Below are 21,435 nucleotides of genomic sequence, written 5' to 3' on the forward strand. Positions count from 1 at the left end.
AGGGATGTCCTAAAAAGAGACTATCGCATCAGGTATCTTGTCTCTCAGCCGCCCCATCCACCCTCGGAAAAATACCTGCGACGGGTTTTGCCGGTCGGTGGAATTTGGGCGAGATGGTTATTTAGGTTGCCCAATCGGTATGCATACGTTTTCTGCCGGCAGCTTCCTTTGCTAGTTTCCTCTCCAGCTGTTGGGTGGATCCTTTTTTCTTTTTTGGGGCCTAAAATTACTTCCAGCAAAAAATCACCTTTATTTGTTGGTTCGTGTCAGCTGGGGTTGCAACCAGACACTGAAATTGCTCATAGAATCATAGGTTTGGGGGAATCACAACTCCCAGAATCCCCCCTTTGTCCATTTGGAGGGGATTTTCCAAGTATGAACCCAACAAACCCAATGTCTATGCATTCTTTTATGGCAGGATGTGAGCACCGAACCTGGTCTCTTGAGGTTGCGTGAGTCAGGAACCGTCTTGTCTGGAAGGGAGGAATAGAAAGGCTGGCTGGAGGTAACAGGCCTAACGCGACGGGAGATGACTTCACTGCCCCCAAAACTTGCATCTCAGCGCTGAAACTGGGCATCAGGCCACATGAGTCAATCTCGAGCATGCCCCTGAGCATGCACAGAGCTGTTTCCCTTCCACCGCAAAAGGCATTTTTGTGTCTCGGCTGTCCTTGGCGCAGCGATGCAAAATAGGCAAGTGTGGTTTTATCTCCTGTCTCGCAGAGAAACCTACAAGGCTAAAACCAGTTCCAGACTGGGTTTAAAAACCAACGCTGTACTGGGCGATCAGTGTTGTCTCGCTCTGCAAAAGTCTCAGGTAGTGAAAAGAGTGTCTGTTTTGGACTGTATCTCTTAAAATGTCTTCCAGGTTTTAAACCCGTCTCGGGCGAGTCTCTTTCTTTCAGCCTGACCTACCTTGCGTGGTTGTTGTAAGTATATAGTGGGACAAAGGGGTCTCTCGACCCCGTTGGGAAAAACAACAATAACAACAGGGATACATAATCTCACAGAGGAAGAAAGAGCTAAGTCCAAACTTGCCAACTCAGTCTTATCTGGCAAAGGCCCGGAATAGATTCCTTTCTATTCCTAGATGCACAAAGGAAGCTGGCAAGCCGTCCAAGGGGTGAGTAACCCACCCATCTAAGGCGATGTTAATAGGGCCTGCGTGGCCCTGCCGCTTCACTCATCCCCCAAAAATTCAGACCATGAACCCGAGGGGTGGGCACCTCTCAGCCCCATGCCATCTCCAGGGTGCCTTGCAGAGAGGAAGGGTCTTTCCCATCCTTTCCTTCGAAATCCTTTTACCCAGAGATGCCAGGAATTGGGTCTGAGCGCTCCCTTACATGACCAGCAGAAACTCCGCCAACCTAAGATCCTAATCCTCACAGTTCTAGGTAAAGTTCTGATTTCAAGGGTCAGTTCCATTGAGCAATGGTCACTCAAGCGTCTTACGTTGTCGTTGTGTGCCTTCAAGTCGTCTCTGACTTCGGTGACCCTAAGGAGGACCCTATCATGGGGTTTTATTGGCAAGATTTGTTCAGAGTGGGCTTGCTGTTGCTATCCTCTTGAGGCTGAGAGCTTGTGACTTGCCCCAGGGTAGGTTTCCTGGCCAGACAGGGATTCAACCCCAGCTCTCCAAAGCCATAATCCAATGCTATTCCCTTTACATTACACTGAGCCCTTCGTAAACGTTGGGGTTTCAGGAATGACTCTCGTGGATACCAAAATCCATGGATACTCATGGTGTAGTACAGTGGTCCTTGGACTGTGCTCTTTAAGGGGTTTGTACTCCAGCTCCCAGAATCCCAGACTGTTGGCCAACATAGCTGTGGCTTCTGGAAACCGAAGTCCCAAGTCTCTTATAGGGCACAGTTTGGGGACGACTGGTATACAAGAATGGCGTCCCTCATTTAAAACAGCAAAATCAAGGTTTGCTTTGAGAGATTCTTATTATATATATATATATATATATATATATATATATATATATATATATTCATATTCAAGCTGTGGATGGTTGAATCTGTGGGTGCAGAGTCTGTGGATATGGAGGGCTGACTGCATTCAGATCTGTTGCTGAACCGCTCTTACCATTAAGTAACTCCTTCTAATGTTCGACCAAAATCTATCTTTTCTCTATCTTAAAACCATTTGAGGATTGAGACCAATGTAGTCCAAGTCGACATGTCTGTGGTTTCCAGTTCTGGTTTCTTAAGCGGTTTGAACCTTTGCTTTTCAAAGTGGTTTTGATGTTGAGCGTGTTTTTAAAACCATGTTCAAATTATATACGTATTTAATGTGGGGATGTTTTCGGTCGGTTGCGCTGTTTGCCAAAACCACACACCAGGTCCTGGGAAGCGCAAATTTCGGATCCACGGGCAAAAGGAGGAACAGGTCTTTGCGTTGCAATTGATGGTTGCAATTTATTCTTTTAGGAAGGTGTTATTATTATCCTGTTTGGGGAAAACAACACCCCGAGATCCTCCTGTGATAAAGGGCAGGACGAAAGTGCTGGAAACAATATATGAAGTTGCGTATCTTGGAAAAGAGGCTGGTTGGCAAACCTCGGGGAGCTCCGCGTTTCCCTTCTGCGCTGCAACATTTTGTGGCAAAGCCCAACTAAAACCTCCTATCTCTGACACAGGGACAAGGAGATCAGAAAGACAAAAAGACTCCGTTCCCTGGTTTTTTAAAAGGGAGACCTTTCATTCCCAGAGTGGCTCTATTGTTCCGGCCTTATCTAGAAGAGATTGCAAAGAAAGGAGGGTTGCAAATGGAATTTGCAAGGTTATGACTTGGAGGAGGAGGAGAAATGCATGCCAGGACGAAATAATAATGATAATGATAATAATAATAATTGTTGTTTTCCATTCCAAGGTGGCTTGGCAAGGCGGTGTTGTTGTGGCCAACCTTCCCTCCCTGCAACTCAGCCACTCTTCTGATGGGTTGGACTATAACTCCCATGCTCCCCTGCCATGGTAGGAGTTGTAGCCCATTGGGAGAGGGGCCGAGTTGGGGGACAAGGTTGCGTTGAGGCTTATTTTGTGTGGGAAGAGATGGAGAACCCATATTTGGGATTTCTCTATCTCTCTGTGTGTGTCCCCCGCTGCTGGTTTTGTCTCCTATGGAAAGTGTTGTGGTTGTTGTTGTTGTGTGCCTTCAAGTCATTTCTGACTTATGGCAGACCTAAGGTGAACCTTTCTTGGCATGATTTGTTCAGAGGAGGTTTGCAAAGGCAAATTGCGAACCTGCAAATGGCTGCTGACGCATCTTATGTGTCTGGTCCAGTGGTTCCCAAACTTTGGTCCTCCGGACGTTTTGAACTTCAGCGCCCAGACTCCCAGTTGGATAGGGCACCTGTTTGGGAATGACTGGTCCTAAATATCTCAAAGGCACCGGATTCATCTTGGAAACTAAGCAGAGTCAGTCCTGGTTCGTCCTTGGAGAGGAGGCCACCAATATTTCAAAGGAAACAATTGCAAAGACTGCCAGTGCATCCCAGGTGCCACAAGCGGTAAGAGGAAAGAGCTGGCAAAACCACCTTGGAGTGTTCCTTGCCATAGAGAACCCTCCAAAATTCATTGGGGTCACCATAAATGGACAGGCAACTCAAAGGTACACAACTAAATGCCCCAAAGATGCCAGATCCCGCTGATCTTGGAAGCTTAGCAGGGTCAAGCCCTGCTTAGTCCTTGGAGGGGAGGCCACTAATGAATACCACCAGGCGCTGCAGGAAATATTTCAAAGGAAGCAATGGCAAAGGCTGCCAACGAATACCAACGGCAAAGACTGCCAACATATGCCGCTGTAGGTGATATTTCAGGGGAAGGAGCTGGCAAAACCACCTTGGAGCATTCCTTGCCTAAGAAAACCCTCCGAAACGCTTAAGTCGCCAGTTGACTTGAAGGCACATACTGCATCATCCCAAATCCACTAAACAGTGGTACCTTTATGGCGCCAACCAAAATGCACATTATGAGACGGGGCAAGCTTTCGAAGCCAATGTGCATTTTGGTTGGCCCAATGAAGGTCTCACTGTTTTTGGGGTAGCGTTCAAAGATATAGCCAATACATAGAGGGATGTTGCAGCACCTTTGAGACCAACTGAGCAAGAAAGAAGTTGGCAGCAGGAGCTTTCGTAGACGTAACTCTTACTTCCTCAGATGCATTTGGTGGATTTTGTTTGTGTTCAGTGGATTTTGGATGAGTCAGTACCTTGCTGTACGGCCAACATGGCTACGTGTGTGGATCTGCGCAAAGGCGCATAGACACGCAGGAGCCCCATTGCATCACCTTTCTTGGTGAGACCCAGGCGAGGGCCAAGGCACAGGTAAGAGATTCTTCCTTTAGGGAGGGTGCCATAAAAAAAGGTGAATTATCCACCCAGGGAAGGAATGTGGCCCGGAGGGTGGTTTTGGTAGCCCACGGGGCTTGTGTGCGCATGAGCGAGAGAGCGACTCCGACTTCACCATCCAGTGAAACTTCATGGGAGTGACAGCAATCCCCCAGCAGATAAGGATCGCCCATAATTCGCCCGGCTTTTATCTACGAGGCCCCAAACCTTCACTGTAGGCAAAAGTTAAAAGGGACGGATAGCATCGTTGGGAGGAACTTCAAAGAAATAGGATGAAGCGGAGGGAAAGGCATTCTTCTGAACCGGATGGATTTAAAAACTAAAGCGAAACCACAAATGCATAAAACAAACCGAAAAGACATTCCTGATTGCTTGTCTTGGGGCATAACAGAACACTATAAAACGAAAGTGTGGCCTAGTGGTTTGAGTGTTGGGCTACGACTCTGGAGACCTGGTTCGGCCACCTTGGGCAATAAGTCACATTCTCTCCGCCTCGGTTGAAGGCATTGGCAAACCTCCTCTGGACCAATCTGGCCAAGAAAACCCGGCGATAGGTTTGCCTTAGGGTCAGCCTAAGTCGGAGACACCTTGAAGGCACACAAGACACACACAATGAAACCTGGGGAAGACGGTGGAGGCCTTGCGGTGGACACAAAGAGACACCGGACGAGGTGTTTATTCAATTGACTCTCCCATAGGTTTTTCAAACAGCCGAGTCTGTTTGGTTTGCAATGTTGGCAGACCCATACATCATCTCAACAGCTGAATAAAAGTGCTGGATCAGAACGGGGATTTCCAAGGAGCCCCGCAAACAGAAAGCCTTGCTGAGATCTGGCCCGCCAAGGAGATCCTAGTGAAAAATTCACCAACGCAGAGTGAGAGCCCCAGGTTTTCCATAGAGATGTGCTGGAGAACCCAGAGGTTCCTAGAGAAAACACTTGTCTAGGCATTTGTGCTTGCCATGTATAGATATTTAATTCATTTAAAAAGGCTTTTGTAAAGCAAGACTTTAAACTTAATCTTGTTTTAAAATTCAAATCCATAGACGTCGCAATTGTCTTTAAAGTCACACTGTGAACATCCCAACTCCATGCTTTCTTTGCAACCCCGGCGTGGCTGGCACCCTTTCCGGGAACCTAAGGCCCTGTGTTGGCATTGCCCAGGGTTTGTTTCGCCATGGGAAAGAAAAGCATTAGCCCCGCTTGGTTGGAGGCAAAGTTTCTTCCTGGCTGTTGAGAAGGCGGGTTCCTTTTGTGCCGGGAGATTAATGATTATCTATGCACCCGTCGGCAAGGAGCTCCTGAATAAGCAATGGCACCGGGGCTCACAGAATCCCAAAGTTGGGACCCCCAACTCGGATTCGGACCCTGGTCTCTCGGCATCCTTGTCTGGCACTCAAACACCATGTTGACTCTCGCCCTTTCCATTTATATATGCAAGCTTGTTCCTTCGTTGTCCTAGCCCAGAGGAACACCAGTATCGATTCCTTGTTCCCAGTGAGTCCCTTCCGGCCAAACTTTGCATTAAGGTCATTAATGAATATTGATGAATAGGGAAGCGGAGGGAGGAAAACGCCACTTTTTGGCAGCGCCTGATTGGATCTTTCCACTTGACGGACGGACGCAAAAGACCCCCTTTGAAGGTCGCCTGGGACGGAGAGGGCAACGTTCGTCGGCATTGAAATAGGCTTCCCCCTTTCTCTGAAATTAAAGCCCAAGGCACACTTTGCTCTTTACATCCCTGGAAAAACGTCCTTTCCGATGGCGTGCGTGTTTGTTGTGTGCCCACAAATTGTTTCCAACTTAGGGCAATCCTAAGGCGAACCTGTCGCAGGGTTTTCTTGGCTCGTTTCTTCAGAGCGGGTTTGCCATTGCCCTCCTATGAGGCTGAGAGAGTGTGGCATGCCCAAAGTCACCCAGTGGATTTTCAGGAAAATGATAATATATCAATAATTATATAATATATCAATAAAGATATAAGTGAAGCTGCTCTTGCTATAATGGCACCCTCTTTTATAGGCGCTTCCCTGTTGCCGCTCAGAGCAAGGCCTTGTTTTGGGTGCATCTCCAAAACGGATGCAGGCAAACCAAGGGCAGTGTTAGGATTCAAAGATATAGCCGGGTTAGTCTGTAGGATCAGTATGCAGAGAGATCTTGTTTGTAGCACCTTTGAGACCCGCTGAAAGAAAGAAGTTGGCAGCATCGGCTTTCATAGACTTCAGTCTGCTTCCTCGGATGCATTTAGAAGGACGTTGTTGTGTGGCATTGCCAAGTTTTCAAAACGGCAAGGAGGGACGGTTAAAATTCACGGCACAAAAGCTAGACAACCGGGAAGTTGGGCATGATCTACCTAAGTCCCAAATGAAAGTACTGACTTCGGTCCACTTGCCTAAGAAACCCCAATAAAATTCACAGGGCCACCATAAGTCAGCCAGAGAGGACTGAAGTAGGATGAGTATGTGTGCAAAAGAAATTTTTAGGGTGAAGGTGGTCTGGGGACGATGGGAGCTGCAATCCAAAAAGGAAGGCTCTCCCGGCCTTTGAGCTGTTTTTCTGTACCTGCCAGGAGAGAAAGGTAGGCCCAAGGCGGAAAGATTAGCCGCCCGACTCGGGTGTTGCCCCTGTGACTAATCCTTCTGCAAACAAGACTCGCTCCGGGGCAACCGGGGCAGCTGGCGTGTGTTTGTGAGTCCGTCTTGTGCAAAGTCCGGGGGACACCTGGCGGCACAATTCTTCGAAAGATGGTGCCGGCGCTATTAGGAAATATGACCCTGCGTGGTAGAGAAGTGGCACCCATTCTTTATTATTTTCTTATATGGGGATGCCCCAACGGAGATGCACTCCCAGGCATTGCGTTTTCAAACGGATTCTGGGATCAGATTCTGCCCCAAGCCCTGCAGGTCCGTCAATGAAGCCCAGGCACTCCAGGATCTGTTTCGGAGGAAGGCACTTGCAAAACCACCGCTGAGGATTCCTGGCTTAGGAAAACCCTACAAAACCAATGGGGTCCCCATAAGTCGACAGGCGACAGTTTTGCATGTGGAACTCAGATTGTAGCAAAGTGAGGGCGAAGTGGGAAAGTAGAGAGAGAAACCAGGATGGACTTATGGCCATTAAAGTGGGATCCAAATGTATAACGGTGTGGTGCTAAAGAACCCAATAAAGTGCCTTTGCTAAGTCCTATTACCTCTTCTCTGGCTTCTTCTTTCATTCCCCCACTCCTCCTTCCTTCCTTCCCTTTGTTTCCCTTCTCAGTCTCTTTTCTTCCTCGGTTCCCTTCCTGGCCTGCTCAAGAGACCCATCATCCCCGGGCGCCAGCGGGGGGTAGGGAAGAAATGCAAAACCCATCCATCATTCAGACTCTGCCGTTCCAAAGGGTTTGCAGGGGGTTCTGCGAATGCATAGCATCTTTTGTTCGGCTGTCAGCCCTCAATAAATTAGTCATTCGGCTCGGCTCCATAGAGACTTCCAGAAACCCTCCGTAAAAAGGCAAGACTTCCTCGAACAGACGGCATGAGATTTCACTCCGGGGCAGAGAAGTAACAAGTTACTAACATAGCACACACTACAACAAGTTGGTATCGCGGGGGGACAGGGTCCCATTTCAAAAGCATCTCTTCTTGCCTTGAAAAGTGCTTCCGAGCCCAAGCTTTATTGCATTGTTTGCTGTCGTCGTGTGCCGCCTTCAAGTCTTCTTTTTGGCTATCTGTTTGGTTATGTTTTATTTTTCAGTCCCAGGGTTTCGCTTCCGAGAAAGCTGGGTTTTCTCCAAACACCTGGGACCTTAGAAACAACACACACACACAACCCAAAAAGCATTTTGGGGGGGTGGATAGGTGGGAGAGGGAAGGAAAAACTTTGCTCACAGTTGCCGGCCCTTTGCAGCGAGTGCAGGTCACGGCTTGGCCACGCATTCCGCCGCATCTGCCACTCTTTCCATGAGCAACAGGGACGGAGGAGGCTGTTTGCTCCATCTCTGAAGGTCATCGGGAAGGGAACGGTCCCCTGAAACGCAGCTTTTGTTTTGGAAGCTCAACAACGCCCTTAAACTGGAAAGGTTTGCCTTTGCCCCGAGCATGCTCTGAGCATGCTGGTTTCAGGGTTGCGCTCCAGGAAACAATGCATTTCTGCGTCCTTCTTGGGACCTGGCATGTGCCTGTGTGCGGTTGTGCGCTGGTTTTACAGGCGAAATGCCGCCACGTCTCAGCGCCTCGGATCAAACGCAGCCTCTCGCGGTAGAAAATGTGGAACTGGGGGCTTTCCGTCCCTTGCTAATTCTTTCCAAAGAATATATCCCAGTATTTGCAATTGCACATGGGACGGCTATTGCATGCCCTCCAGCTTTCCCCATTTGGCAGATGAATCCTCTGCCGTCCCGCTTTCTCCTCCGCTTGAAAACGTCCCGGTTTCTCAGTCTATCCAAGAAAGCTCATGCTTAAATAGGTATCTGTTAGTCTGTGCTGTTCGATTCCTCTCCTCTATTCTTATTCACCTGTTGAACGATCCCATGATTTTTTGGCAGCGCTGGACTGGGAAGAAGCGTTGGGGAGTGGAAAAACTTAACGCCTCTGGACTCGGCTTCCCAGTTTCGCCAGCTGCACCCCAGGGTTTGTGTCTGTTTTGTGTGTTTCTGTGTGCGTGGGCTGCTTTGAGGCTTGTCCAGAGAGAAGGCATGCTATCTTCCACCAACAACAACCAGAGGGAGAGAGAAAAACCCCACACACTACACTCTTTGTCTTAAGACCTTTCGAGGATGTTTGTAGCACAACACCGCACTGTGTTTTCCTGGATGCAAAAGATCCTTTTCCTCACAACCCTCTTCTGTGTTGTGATGGGGGAGAGAGGCATGCCTTTCTTTTCGGCTTTTCTTTGTCATTGCCTCCTCCTCCACCGCCACACACACGCATACACAATTGTGCCAGGGCCTGAGTGGCATTTTCCACGTCTGCCAACTTAAGCGCTATGTGAATGGCTGCCACAAGAGGTGGCAATAGCCACCGGTCAGGTTGGGCATTCAATTAATTGAGAACAAGGAAGGGATGGCTAGTTGGCTCAATGGCTAGGTACAGCTTCCTTCTCCGGAGGCAGTCTTACCTTGACCTACCATCCGCCGATAGCTTTAAAGATCATTCCCAAGGGGATGAGGAGGGAAGAAGAAACCCAGAGACACAAGTTACAAATGTGGGAAGGTTCCTTGGTCGGGTAGAATGGCTGCTGGATAATTGTTCCAAAAAAGTAACTTCTTCAGCCTCCGTGAGAAACTGAGGTTTTGCATTTACATGCACGGGAAGTTTTTGCATTTGATTCTGGTCAACCACAGGTTGATGTTGAACCTCTCTGTTGTACTATTCTTAATGCACCATTCTTAAAGAAAGATCTTTTCCCATGGTCCAGGTAAATGAATGAATGGATGGATATTCCCGATAGTGTTTAACTCGCCTTTCTCCTCCTTTTCTTTCTCCCTCCAAAGGTTCCATCTTGTCATCGAAACGAACCGGGATCCCGGCTCCCCGAGAGCTGCCGACCTCCGTGGCCAGGGAAAAGGCGGTCCTGAGACCTAGGAAGGCCCAGCCCAGCCCCACATCATCCGGGGCACCCACGCCAACCAAGCACTCGCGACCCGTCCTCAAGCTCAAGAATGAGGCCGACGCCGGGGACAAGGCGGTCCTGGAGACCCAGGTCAAGGAGCTTCTGGCCGAAGCCAAGACAAAGGACTCGGAGATCTCCAAGCTGCGGAACGAGCTGAAGAGGCGGCAGGAGAAGGAGCCGGCAAACGGGGAGCTTCTCGCGGGTTCGCCAGAGCAGAGCGGGATACCGGCCGAGGCCGAGCCCTTGATCCGGGCTCTGCGGGAGAAGAACCGGACGTTCCAACGGGAGCTCTTGACCCTGGGGGAGGAGAACCGGTTGCTGAAAGAGAAACTGGCTCACTTGGAGAACTCCCCATTGATGGACACCCTCAGTAGCAGTGGCGGGGACAGCAGCCTTCCGACTCCAACCACGCAGGAATCGAGTTTTGGGAGCCCCGTGCGACCCTCAGCAGATGGAGTTGGCAGCAATCACCCATGTCCCAATGGGCCGCCCTTCCGGACCTCAGGCTCGTCCAGCAGCGACGTGACCAAAGCTTCCCTGTCACCTGACGCTTCAGACTTTGAGCACATCATGGATGTCCCCTCGCGGGCAGCCTCATCACCCAGCGACCCTCCATTCAAGACTTCCCGAGGGTCCACCTCAGGGAGCTCCCCCAACAATGTCAGTGACCTCTCGGTGGCCTCGCTGACGGAGAGGATCCAGCGGATGGAGGAGAACCACCACTGCACGGCCGAGGAGCTCCAGGCCACCCTTCAGGAGCTCTCAGACCAGCAGCAGGTGGTCCAGGAGCTGACGGCCGAGAACGAGAAGCTGGCGGAGGAGAAGGCCCTTCTGGAGAGCTCCTTCCATCAGCACCGGGAAAGAGCCGAGCAGCTGAGCCAAGAGAATGAGAAACTCACCGCTCGCCTTCAGGAGCGACCGAAAAACGATGAGAGCAAAGTCAAGGTCCACGATCTGGAGCAGAGATGCACCGAGTTGGAGCAGAAGGCCCGTTTTGAGCGGGAGAAGATGCTCAATATCCAGCAGCAACTGACCAGCAGCCTCAGGAGTCTGGAAAGGGAACACCAAGAATCCCATGCGGCCGCCGGGAGCCTGCGGGAGGAGAAGGAGCGCCTGGGCATCCTCCTGGAAGCCGAGCGGCACAGCAACGCCACCCTGGCCAAGACCTTGGAGGAGTGCAAGGTCTCCCTGGAAGGCCTTAAGATTGAGAATGGCTCACTTCGGTCCCAGCTGGAGAGCGAGAAGCAGAAAGCGGCCGCCTTAGATGCCATGGGTCATGCTGCTGGTGACTCAGATGTCCAGGAGATGTTGAAAGGGGTTCGGGCGGAGAAGGACCGGCTGGAGCTAGCCTGCACAGAGCTCAAGCGGGAATTGCTGAAGGCTCACAGCGAAGTGAAGGCTGTGCAAAGTCAGCTAGCCAAGGTAAAGGCCTGGGGAGGAAGGGATTAGTGGCACCTCCAGTTTTACTGTCATTGTTCCTGGTGTTGGTTGCATTCATCTCCTACCAGTGGGTTTCCTACTGGGTTGGTCACTCTATGAACAGAACGCTGGCCCTCTGGTCTGGTCCGACACAACAGCTCCGCTTTTCTTCTGGGCTGAGGTCAACCATCCAGACAACCCCATGAGCCACTGATCTGGAATGCAAGGCATGGGGTAGAGCAAGTGATTCCCAAACTTTGGTCCTCCGGGTATTGTGGAGGACCAAAGTTTGGTCTCTTGGAAGCCCCAGCCAGCTTGGTCAACAGTTGGGAATTCTGGGGGCGGAAGTCCAAAATGTCTGAAGGACAAAAGTTTGGGAACCACTGGTGTAGAGCGAAGTCCGTGCAAAATCAGGGCAATTGGGGGCTATGCTTCCTCCTTCTCCCCAACCCACAGCCACTGAAGTCTTTTGGGTTTGGATGCTTTCCGCCTCCGGTCCCTTTCTGGATGGTTCCAGCCCTTGCGTTTCCTCTTCCCCAATCGGACCCTTCGGGGCCTTTTCCGTCCTGTGCAGATGAAGTTCATTAGCGGCTCAGTTTCCCACAGACTCCAGGTGTTTGTACACTTCTTGTAAGAGCGAACGTTCTTGTCAGATCTTATATTTGTAACCAGAGCCTGTAATTAACCTTCGCTTTTGCTGGGTTTGGAAAGGGCCCTCTAGTCAGGGAGAGGCCCATGGGAAGGGCCCCCCATGCTGCCAAATGGAGGTGGAGGGGAGGAATAGGGGATTTGGTGTTGTTCACCCTATGGATGAGAGGCCTCCAAGTCACTCTTCTCCCCTTGCTGAGTTAATTCAGTGCAAACACCTTTTGCACTTTGAATTCAATTAGTAGCAATTTGAAGCAAGCCGCCATAAAGGGGAATACAGGAAGGATATGAAGAAGTGGGGAAACTTTGATGTTTATCACACTATGCTCTTAAAGAGCTACTATTCCAGTGTGACTCCTCTAGCAGCCTCCTGTTGCATGCTGGGATTGGCAGTTTTAAGGAGCTGAACTTCTCTGCCTGAGAATTCTAAATACCCCTCCTTAAAACTGCCAATCCCAGCATGCAACAGGAAGCAGCTAGAGGAGTCACACTGGAATAGTACCTCTTTAAGAGCTCGTCTGATAAACACCAGAGAATTAAACATGGCTGTCCCTGCTGCAATGCCTAGTGTGCGAATGATGAAATTGCCTTTGGAAGATACCTTTTGAATCTGCACTGCAGTTTGACACCGCTTTAATTGCCGTGACTCAATGCTACGAAACTCTGTGCCATAACCCAATGCTATCATTTGTAGTTTTGTTAGATGTTTAGCCTCCTCGGTCAGAGAGCTCCATGCCACAGCAAACTACAAATCCTGCGTTCTATAGGATGGTGCCATGGCTGTTGATGCGGTGCCAAACTGCATTATTTCCACATTGCAGATTCAGACTCCTTTTCTGTTTTGGGGCATCCATGATTCAGCTTGCATTCCATTCTCTCAGACTTGTTCTTTCCCTCTTGCTTTGGATCTCCCTTTCTTTCTGCTCAGGTTGAGAAAGAACGAGGGCAGCTGAAGGAGGCCTTCGACCGGCAGTCGGAGCAACTGAACCGCGCCGGCCTCAAACTGCAGGAGAAAACGTCGGAGAACGAGACGGAGATCAGGAACCTGAAGGAGACCATCTTTGAGCTGGAAGACCAGGTGGAGCAACACCGAGCGGTCAAGCTGCATGACAACCAGATCATTCGGGACTTGGAGGGTAAGTGGGGGGGGGACTGAGTGGCAATGAACCCACAAAATCTAAATGAAGCATGTTTTCATGATTCAGTGGGAATTGGAACTCAGATCTCCAAAATTCCATCCTGGGCCCGTTTGGTTTGGGTCAGGTTTTTTTATTTGAAGGTGTTTGCGCCCACCTTCTCAAAAAGAACCATGTCCATGCTGGCTGGGGACACTGGGAGTGACAGTCCAAAAAAAAGGTACACATTTCCAAATCCAAATTAGGGATCTCTGCATTGAATAGCCAGCAGGCTTTCTATGGAAATGCAAGTCCGCCATCTTTCGGCAGAAGCAGGGAAGTGTCGACCCGTTTGGCTTTGATAATAAAATGGAGGCAACACCACCTTTGCACTTTTCATATGAAATTGCCCAGTCTGGGCAGAGCTGGGGAAGACGCTTAGGTTTGTCAACCCTGCATGGGATCCGCAACAAGAAGGGGAGATTTTCTTCGGATGGATAGGGAGAGTGACTCTCCTTCACCAAAATAAGACCGTCCATCCCCAAGGAATCAGTCTCTGCTGGCCAGTCTGCTGTATTTTCCTCTCCGTACCCTTTCTAGCTTTTATATCCGAGCGAAAGGTAACCTTCCCGCCTTCGCTCTTCCCAGGTAATCTGCTGAAACTAGAAGATCAAAAGGCAGATTTGGAGAGGCAGCTGAAGTCCTTAAATAAACAGATTAAGGTGAGTGATGAGAGAGAAAGGGAATGTCCAAAATGTCCAATGCTGGATTTAAAAACATTTGTTTAAATGTCTCAGAGGGGCAGGGCAGTCGAAACTTACTTCACTACGGCTCCTTGTGGCTCTAAAGAGAGTCCGTTTGCTCCTTGGTCATGGACTGTGAGCCCAGGGCCATAAACATACCTTTTTAAGTGCCACGTGAAGTCCAAGGGCCTCAAGGCGAGCCTTCAAACACTGCTCCTTCCTTCCCTTCCCTCTCCCTTCCCTGACCTGAAAATATAGGAAGACACGGAGGAGTGGCGTCGCTTCCAAGCCGACCTGCAGACGGCCGTGGTGGTGGCGAACGACATCAAGTGCGAAGCGCAGCAGGAGTTGCGGGCCGTGAAGCGGCGCCTCCTGGAAGAGGAAGAGAAGAGCGCCCGGCTGCAGAAGGAGCTGGAGGAAGCGCGAGGAGGCAGCACCAGGTGGGTGCATGGCTGGGCTGTGGCCCTAGGCCCACGTCGGGCACAGAAGTGGCAGGCACATGGACCTTTTCACTTCCCTGGTCTTGCATGCACTCCATATCCCTCTCTCTCAACCAGCCTCTCTTTCTCTCTCTCTTCTTTCCTCATGTCCTCTTTCTCTGGTTTTGTTCCACTCGTGTCCAAAATGCACACATTTGCCGCACTGTTTGTACCGCGTGTCGTTCCGGATGCTAATAAGATAAGCCCTCCTTTTCCAGCCCTCATTACTCAGGTCTGCTCAGTAGACGCCTTGACATCTAGGCATTATCAGAGCATGGGGAAGGAGCGTTCCCTTTTTTGGACTACGGCTCCCAGAAGGCTGGCTGGAGGGTTCTAGGAGGTGTAATCCAAAGAGAGACCAAGAGAGAATTTTCCCCAAGCTGTGGCTTGATATATAGATATGTTCGCATCTGCCACAGCAGATCTTACATCCAGCAGGAGATTGAAGGCCTCAAGTATACCTTCCCTGATAGAGAAAAATATTGGGGGTTTGGGGTTTACCACCACTACCCCCAAATCCCTCAGATAGAATTACTATTAACAGTAATGATGCATTGGTTTGAATTAGGATTGGCAGCACAGAATGGGGAAGAGTGTTGTTGGCACACTCTCCTAAATGCTGAGAAGGAGGACACTCAGAACATCAGGTTCCATTCAAACCCAGTTCACTTTCGCCATTCCCATAATGGGAGACACAAGCCAACTCTTTTCTCCCTTGGGAACAGCGACCCTACCAAGATGAGAAAAATAAGCCAGGCCAGTAAATCCCAATGGGCAGCCTTTTCATTTAAGGAGTTTGTTATTGCATTATCGACCTGTTTCTGCCTCGCCGTTTGTCTGTCTTTTTCGCTGGTTTCGCTCGGGTTTTGTTTTTGGCATCCGTCTTCTTTGTCGTCTCGCAAAACGGAGAAAGTGGAACCGCAAATAAGTCCGTGAAAGCACATTACCCGCGTTCTTTACCTTACCGCAACTCCATGAATTAGGGCCAACCCCAAAAGAGAGGACTGGCCCAAGGTGCATTTCATAGCTGAGCAGAGACTTGAACCTGGATTTCCCAAATCCGATGCTCAAACTACTTGAACCTGGATCTCCCAAATCCAATGCTCAAAGTACTACACCACACCGTCTGTACCAGTAACAAGGAAACCGAGGTTCTGTGACATGGCTGAAGGATGCAAACTTTAGATGGTTTGGCATAATCTGTTTCTTAGGGTGTTTTCAATCTTTGGTCCTCCATTTGTTTTGGACTTCCGCTCCTGGAACGGTCAGGAATTATGGGAGCTGAAGTCCAAATCACCTGGACAAAACCACTGCTCTGGGGGCTAACCTTGCCTTACCACAAACATCCACCAAGTAGATAGGGAACTTCCACAGCCCAGATGGGCACTGCAGGCGGGCATTCAGGGCTAAGGTCCCAGGACTCGCCTCTGGAGCCAGCCCTATTAAATGGGTGCCAGTCTCCTCATCCTTCAGCCATCTCCCAACCTGACCTCATCCACAGCACCCTGCTTTCTTTCTGCCTTCATGCACACTCACAAACAAGAACACAAAACACAGACAGGCAAGTCTTCCTTATGTTTCCGGAGCAGCTGGCCAAGCCGAACCCACAAAGTCTCCAAAGCGCCTCCAAACTCAAGGTAAGCGATCACGCCTAGCGGACCCCCCTCGATCCTACTAACCTGCTCCCGTCCCTTGGCACGTGGGATACATGCGTGTGTGTGTGTGTTTTTATAACCTCCCTTTCTCTCTTCTAGAGTTCCGCTTGCGCTCTCTGTGTGTGTACTAAGCTCTCTCCTCGTCGGTCCTCGTCCGCTGATGTGTCTTCCTCCCCTTCCATGCCTATGTGTTGCAGCTGTGTCCCATCTTGCCAGAAGCTTCCGGAGTCCGCTGTGCTCTCGTTTTCACACTGGCTCCGAAGCGAAGCGGAGCCCAGGGAGGGGGGGACAAGTGTGTTTGTGTTACCCCTTCGGTACATTGACCTCACGGGTAAGGAGGCCGTTCCAGATGTGGGGAAAAACAGTTGCAACGGTGTGGATCGTGGTAGAAGAGGGGCTCCCAAATTCTCCTCCTGTTGTGGGTGGGTCCCGACAATAAGAGGAGCACAAGTGTCACTGTCTGTACACTGCATCACTGTCTTCAGTAAGCAGCATGCGACCGCCATGCATGGTAGGACAGCTTTCTACAAAGTGGAACAGCTGCGATTTCCGTGGATGGAAAGTGTTGCTGTGAAAGAAACGTGGCAAATAAGCCCATACAAAGTATTAGTTTGAAACGGTGGTGCCATTAGGGCATGGGGTACGGACTGTACCAGATGACGCCCCAGAGGGATGCCAGTAGGGTGGTACTCCTTGTTGCTTGCCCAGCCGCCATGCCAGAACCCAAACGTCCTTCCGGAGGCCACAGGGAAGACCGTTGCTCACGTCATGGTTTTAAAACTCCTCATGCTTCAAGCATCCCGTGAAATCCACCTTCACATCCATCTCTCTTTCTCTGACTCTTGCAGGTCTCTGATCCCGGTCAATTAACCCGGCCCTGGAAGAACGTCCAGCGTCTCTATTCACACTTCTACAACTTGAAAGAGGGGGAAAGCAATTGGAATTTCAACCTGAGCAAGAAACACTTTTGCACTTGTTATTTTTTAAACAATCTGTCTCTCCCAGGAGGAATCGGCTGGGATCTAACCTTGCAAAACCAAACCAAACCTGCCCTCTAATCTTCTGGGATTTCATCATCTAAAGCTGTGAAAACGAGCCAGAGTTAGTTCATGGTGATGCATCGCGCTTTTAACAAGCCACTATAAGTGGAGTGGAGTATATTCCATATACTTGAAACGTTTCAAGGGGAATGTGCTCCCAACCATATACCTCTTTCCTTCTGGATTTGCACCAAGCGGAGAGGATTTGCCGGGGAGTTTTTGGCTGGCTGTATTTCCCGCTGTTGGCGCAGGGTGGCACTAAACTACCAGGACATTTCCAAATTGCCAACAGAGACCTGCCACAAGAGGACAGCACAAGACCAGAAACGACTCTGGAGCATCATTTTTGGGAAGGAACCATGGAATTTTCTTCTTTTTCAAAAGACAAGGAAATGCCACTTGCTGTTTGTTTCTATTTCCCTGGAGGCCAAAAGAACGGCGGACATTTGCTGATGACGGCGGGTGCATGTGTGCCAAGAAATACACTATGGAAATGCACGCACACACACACCCCATCTCTGCCTATTGGCCCCGGATCCTTTCCCCAACACACACCCAAAGACGCACAAAGAGTTTGGTGGCGTGGCGCAAAGATTGCCTTGAAATTGCAAGAGCCGATGAAAGCGTTGACCTCATATATGTGTTTCTTTGCTTGTGTGTTTTGTTTTACAAAGCTGTGCTGGACTTGTGGATGTTGTAGTTCATCCTCAGAAACTTCGGGATGCAGGGAACTGAATACAGTTGCTTTACAATATCCATTTTGTTCTGGAAACTACAGCGATTACTCATCCTTGGATGCGAGGACGAAGTAACCGAGGATTTGCATCTCTGCTTCAGCTCCTGCTAACCTTTTGGGCTTTAGTTTAGATTCACTGAACAGAGATTTCCTGGGTTGTTGCTGTTGTTTTAGGATTGTCAAGACAGTAGGTGGTTATATATATATATGGGTTTATTTTGTAGAACATTGTACTCAGGGGAAGTCCATGGGACAAGCCGGGTTTGTTCCCAAAAGCCCTGTGTGTTGCACCGGTGCGTTTCTGCATGTCTTTGCAGAAACCTTTGCTTGGAAATTTGCACAGGTTGACTCTGCCCTCAGGAAAAGGGAATGCAACTGTAAAGAGACTGCAAACACAGCTTGGAAGAAGTACTCTCTTTTTTGGATGATAGCGCCCAGAATCCCCTGGGAGCTGTCATCCCAAAGAAGGAACTTTTCCATGCTCTATTTGCAGCCACAATGCAAGGTTGGTTGGTTGTTGTTGTTTCTCTCCAAAGTGTTGGAGAGGGGTTCCAAAATGTAGAAAGACTACTTTTATGAATTCTTTTGACTACAGTTTGCGTAAAACACTGTCAGCCATGCTGGTTTGGGGGATTCTGGGACTTGTTATCCCCTGGAAGAGGAACTTTTCCAAAGTGGCTCCGTGTATAGGATCATAACTGATCACGTGAAATGAAGGAGCGTCTCTTCTCTGGCACAGCCAGGCAACCAAACGCGCCATTCTTTTCTCCCCGTTGCCACGTTTTGCCCGATCCTGGCCAAAGAGGCACGGGGGTTACCAGGCGTGCGACATCACCCTGCCGTTTCGATGCCCTCCGCGCTGCCATATCCACGCTACAAGCCTGCAAAGCTCCTTGCAGCAGCCTCGGTGGCACTTGTGTGTGAATTTGTGTGTATGGGGGAACATTGTGTCGAACGGAGCTGTACAAAAGCGCTAAATAAACGTGCGATTGGCAATTAAGGTGGGTCAGTGCCTCTTTCTTTACCCACCTTTGTGACATGTTTCAGCATGGGCAAGGAAAGACTCCATGCCTTTCTGAAAACGGTACTGGGACCTCAGTAGGGTTTCCATTTTGGGACGAGGTGAGGAGGAGGTTTTGATGGAAGCAAATGCTTCCTCCGTGCCTTTTAAATTCTGAATTTAAAGTATGTTTACTCCAACCCTGTTGTGCAAAGCCAGCTTGCAAAGATTGTTTAGTGTTGGAAGAGACCCCAAAAGGTCATCCAGTCAAACCCCATTCTGCCATGCAGGAAGACATGTTTAAAAACCTCCAAAGAAGGAGACTCCCTCCCTCCCGTCTTCTTTTTCCTTCCTTCCTTCCCTTTTCTTTCTTTCACCTTCCTTCCTTCTCTTCGCACCTTCCACCCGAAGGCTCTGAGCCCACCTGACACCACACCTTCTTTGATGCAAAATCAAACATTTTGATGCAATATATATATACTTCAGTCAAATACATTCTGAGGCGGGTGAGTTCATGGATTAGGAAACCCGTCCACCTCTTCTCCCTTGTCCATAAAACCCGTCCTCTCTTTGGCCTCTTTGCGCCATCCAAATCTATCCCAACTGCGGGGCTGCTCCACGTTCAATGGAAAAGTGAAACAGTTTGGCGCAATCTGCCTCTATATTGCTCCCTCGGATTGGACGGGACGGAAATGAAAGAGCTATTTTCAGGCCTCTCTTGGACTCCGGGGTCCTCCTCTGTCCCTTTCCGTCTCCGCTTTTTGTCCCCCCTCGGCACAAAAGCCAAGCAAGTTGGCAAGGGCAAGGCAAGGCACGTGTTCAGAGGCAAGCCTTGTGTTTGTTGCCCAGTCTGCCCTTTCCTGAGTCCTTGTGGATGTCAGACGGAGAGAAGCCCCCCTTGCCAAAAGGGAAAATGCCCCCCTCCACGATCCAAAGATGACTTGGGAGTTCCTATTAATAGTCCAGCCAGAGTCGGCAGCTGGAGGGAGAGCAAAATGAGACACAGAATGGGTCTGTTTTGCTCTCTTTCTCTCAATGCAGGCTGGGAAGGGGGGAAAGGAAAGTGCATTCAGACCAGCATCTGGCTCTCCTTTCTCTGCCCATCTGTCTCTGGGGACTCTTGTCTTTCACAGGTGGCAGGGCTGTGGTTTGTAAAAGCACTTTCTTCTGCTAAAGGGAAACGCACGCCTTTTCCGCTCCGTGTCTTGCGGCAGGTCGTAGCAAGGGGCCTTGTAAAAGCACCCTAAAAAATGCCCAACCAGCATCTCTCCTTCTCTGAAGAAGGTGAATTGGCCACTGTCAAAACCCCTCTTGCATACAGCCAGGTAGTTCCTCCTAATCCTAGGAGTTGGCAGGGGATCCCAAGGGTCATCTCATCTAACCCATGCCACGAGAGATAGAAAACAGGCTCAAAATACGGAAGAGGAAAACATTACTTAAAATCTTATTCCAGCCTTTCTCCAAGCTACTCAGGATGAGGGTGTGCATGATTCCTTCGCCTTTCCCATCCCTCCATGCTCACAAGAGGTTGGAGACACCGAAAGAGGACCTCTTTGGCATCATTGCACAGTAGTGAATTTGCATTCGGGTCTCTTGCCACTCAACTAGAAGCGTTTTTGCAAAGACGTCTGCATCTTGATGTTATTAAATCTGTGGTTGCTGTGTGCCTTCAAGTCAGTTCTGACTCATTGCAACTCCTATCATGGCTTCACTGGGTTTCCAGGGCTGAGTGGGGATTTGAACCCTGCTCCCCAGAGCTGTAGTCTCTGGACTAGGAAAACACGGTTATAGGGTCTCCTTAGAGGGTCGCCGTAAGTTGGAGACGAACTGAAGGCATGCAACAACGTATGTTGTGTCGATGTCTTGGTACAGTTTTCAAACTGACCACGTTCGGAGAGGTGTGAAAACGGTTCAAGGTAACTTGCATTCCTCTCTGATGAGTCTCTTGAAAGCACACACTCCAAAGAAAAGCTAGGAAAAGCCTGACGCTGAGGGTTGAGATGAAGAAATGTAACGTCCTCTTGTCTGATTTTGCTTCCTCCTCCAGGCCATCCGCCGAGGTGACAAACTCCACCGAGGGAGACGCCGCCAAGCGCTGGCAAGGCGTCTCAGTAAACCACGCTTCGCCGACGCCGCCAGAGTCCCTGGCCACCGTCAAATCCCTGATCAAGTCCTTTGACTTGGGCTGCCCAGGTAATCCCGAATTGCCACAGGATTCCCTATGTCTACGAAATGCCTTTTTAAAAACCCTCTGTCCCTTTTTGGCCTTGCTTTTCATATCCAGGGAGGTAACAGCGGTAGTGATGTTACTGGGCACCTGCTTAGGAGTGTAGTCGCTTGTTTGGGTACCTGCCTCTTGCTCCATCCGAGACAATCGGGCGGATGCAAAGAGTTTTAGCCGGTGCCACGGTAAACCCAGTTTCCCCGTTGGTTCATCACCCAGCAATGGGCACCAGCAGTAGCAATGGGGGCTCCAGTGCTTTGGAGGTTCAAATCAAAACACGTCGTGGGATTACTGCCCCACCAACATGGTGCCCTGCGCTGCCAAAGAGTGAAACAGGCAGCTTCAAGAGCTGATAGGGACAACTGCTACGGTTGTCATGTCACTCTGGCGTACCTGTTTATATGGGCTTTCTTTCTTTCATTTATACGCTGCTT

General features: G+C 49.8%; 1 protein-coding gene across 1 annotated transcript in view; it reads left to right on the forward strand.

The window, feature by feature from the left end:
* Positions 1 to 21,435, forward strand: part of SPECC1 (sperm antigen with calponin homology and coiled-coil domains 1) — a 60,783-nt gene that overhangs the window by 21,743 nt on the left and 17,605 nt on the right. The window contains exons 2-6 of the mRNA XM_042442596.1: positions 9,781 to 11,364; positions 12,938 to 13,145; positions 13,773 to 13,846; positions 14,126 to 14,307; positions 20,825 to 20,970. Coding sequence (XP_042298530.1) covers positions 9,781 to 11,364; positions 12,938 to 13,145; positions 13,773 to 13,846; positions 14,126 to 14,307; positions 20,825 to 20,970 — 2,194 coding nt within the window. The remainder of the gene's footprint in view (positions 1 to 9,780; positions 11,365 to 12,937; positions 13,146 to 13,772; positions 13,847 to 14,125; positions 14,308 to 20,824; positions 20,971 to 21,435) is intronic.

The sequence above is a fragment of the Sceloporus undulatus genome, chromosome 11 (assembly GCF_019175285.1).
Source record: "Sceloporus undulatus isolate JIND9_A2432 ecotype Alabama chromosome 11, SceUnd_v1.1, whole genome shotgun sequence".
Classification (NCBI taxonomy): domain Eukaryota; kingdom Metazoa; phylum Chordata; class Lepidosauria; order Squamata; family Phrynosomatidae; genus Sceloporus; species Sceloporus undulatus.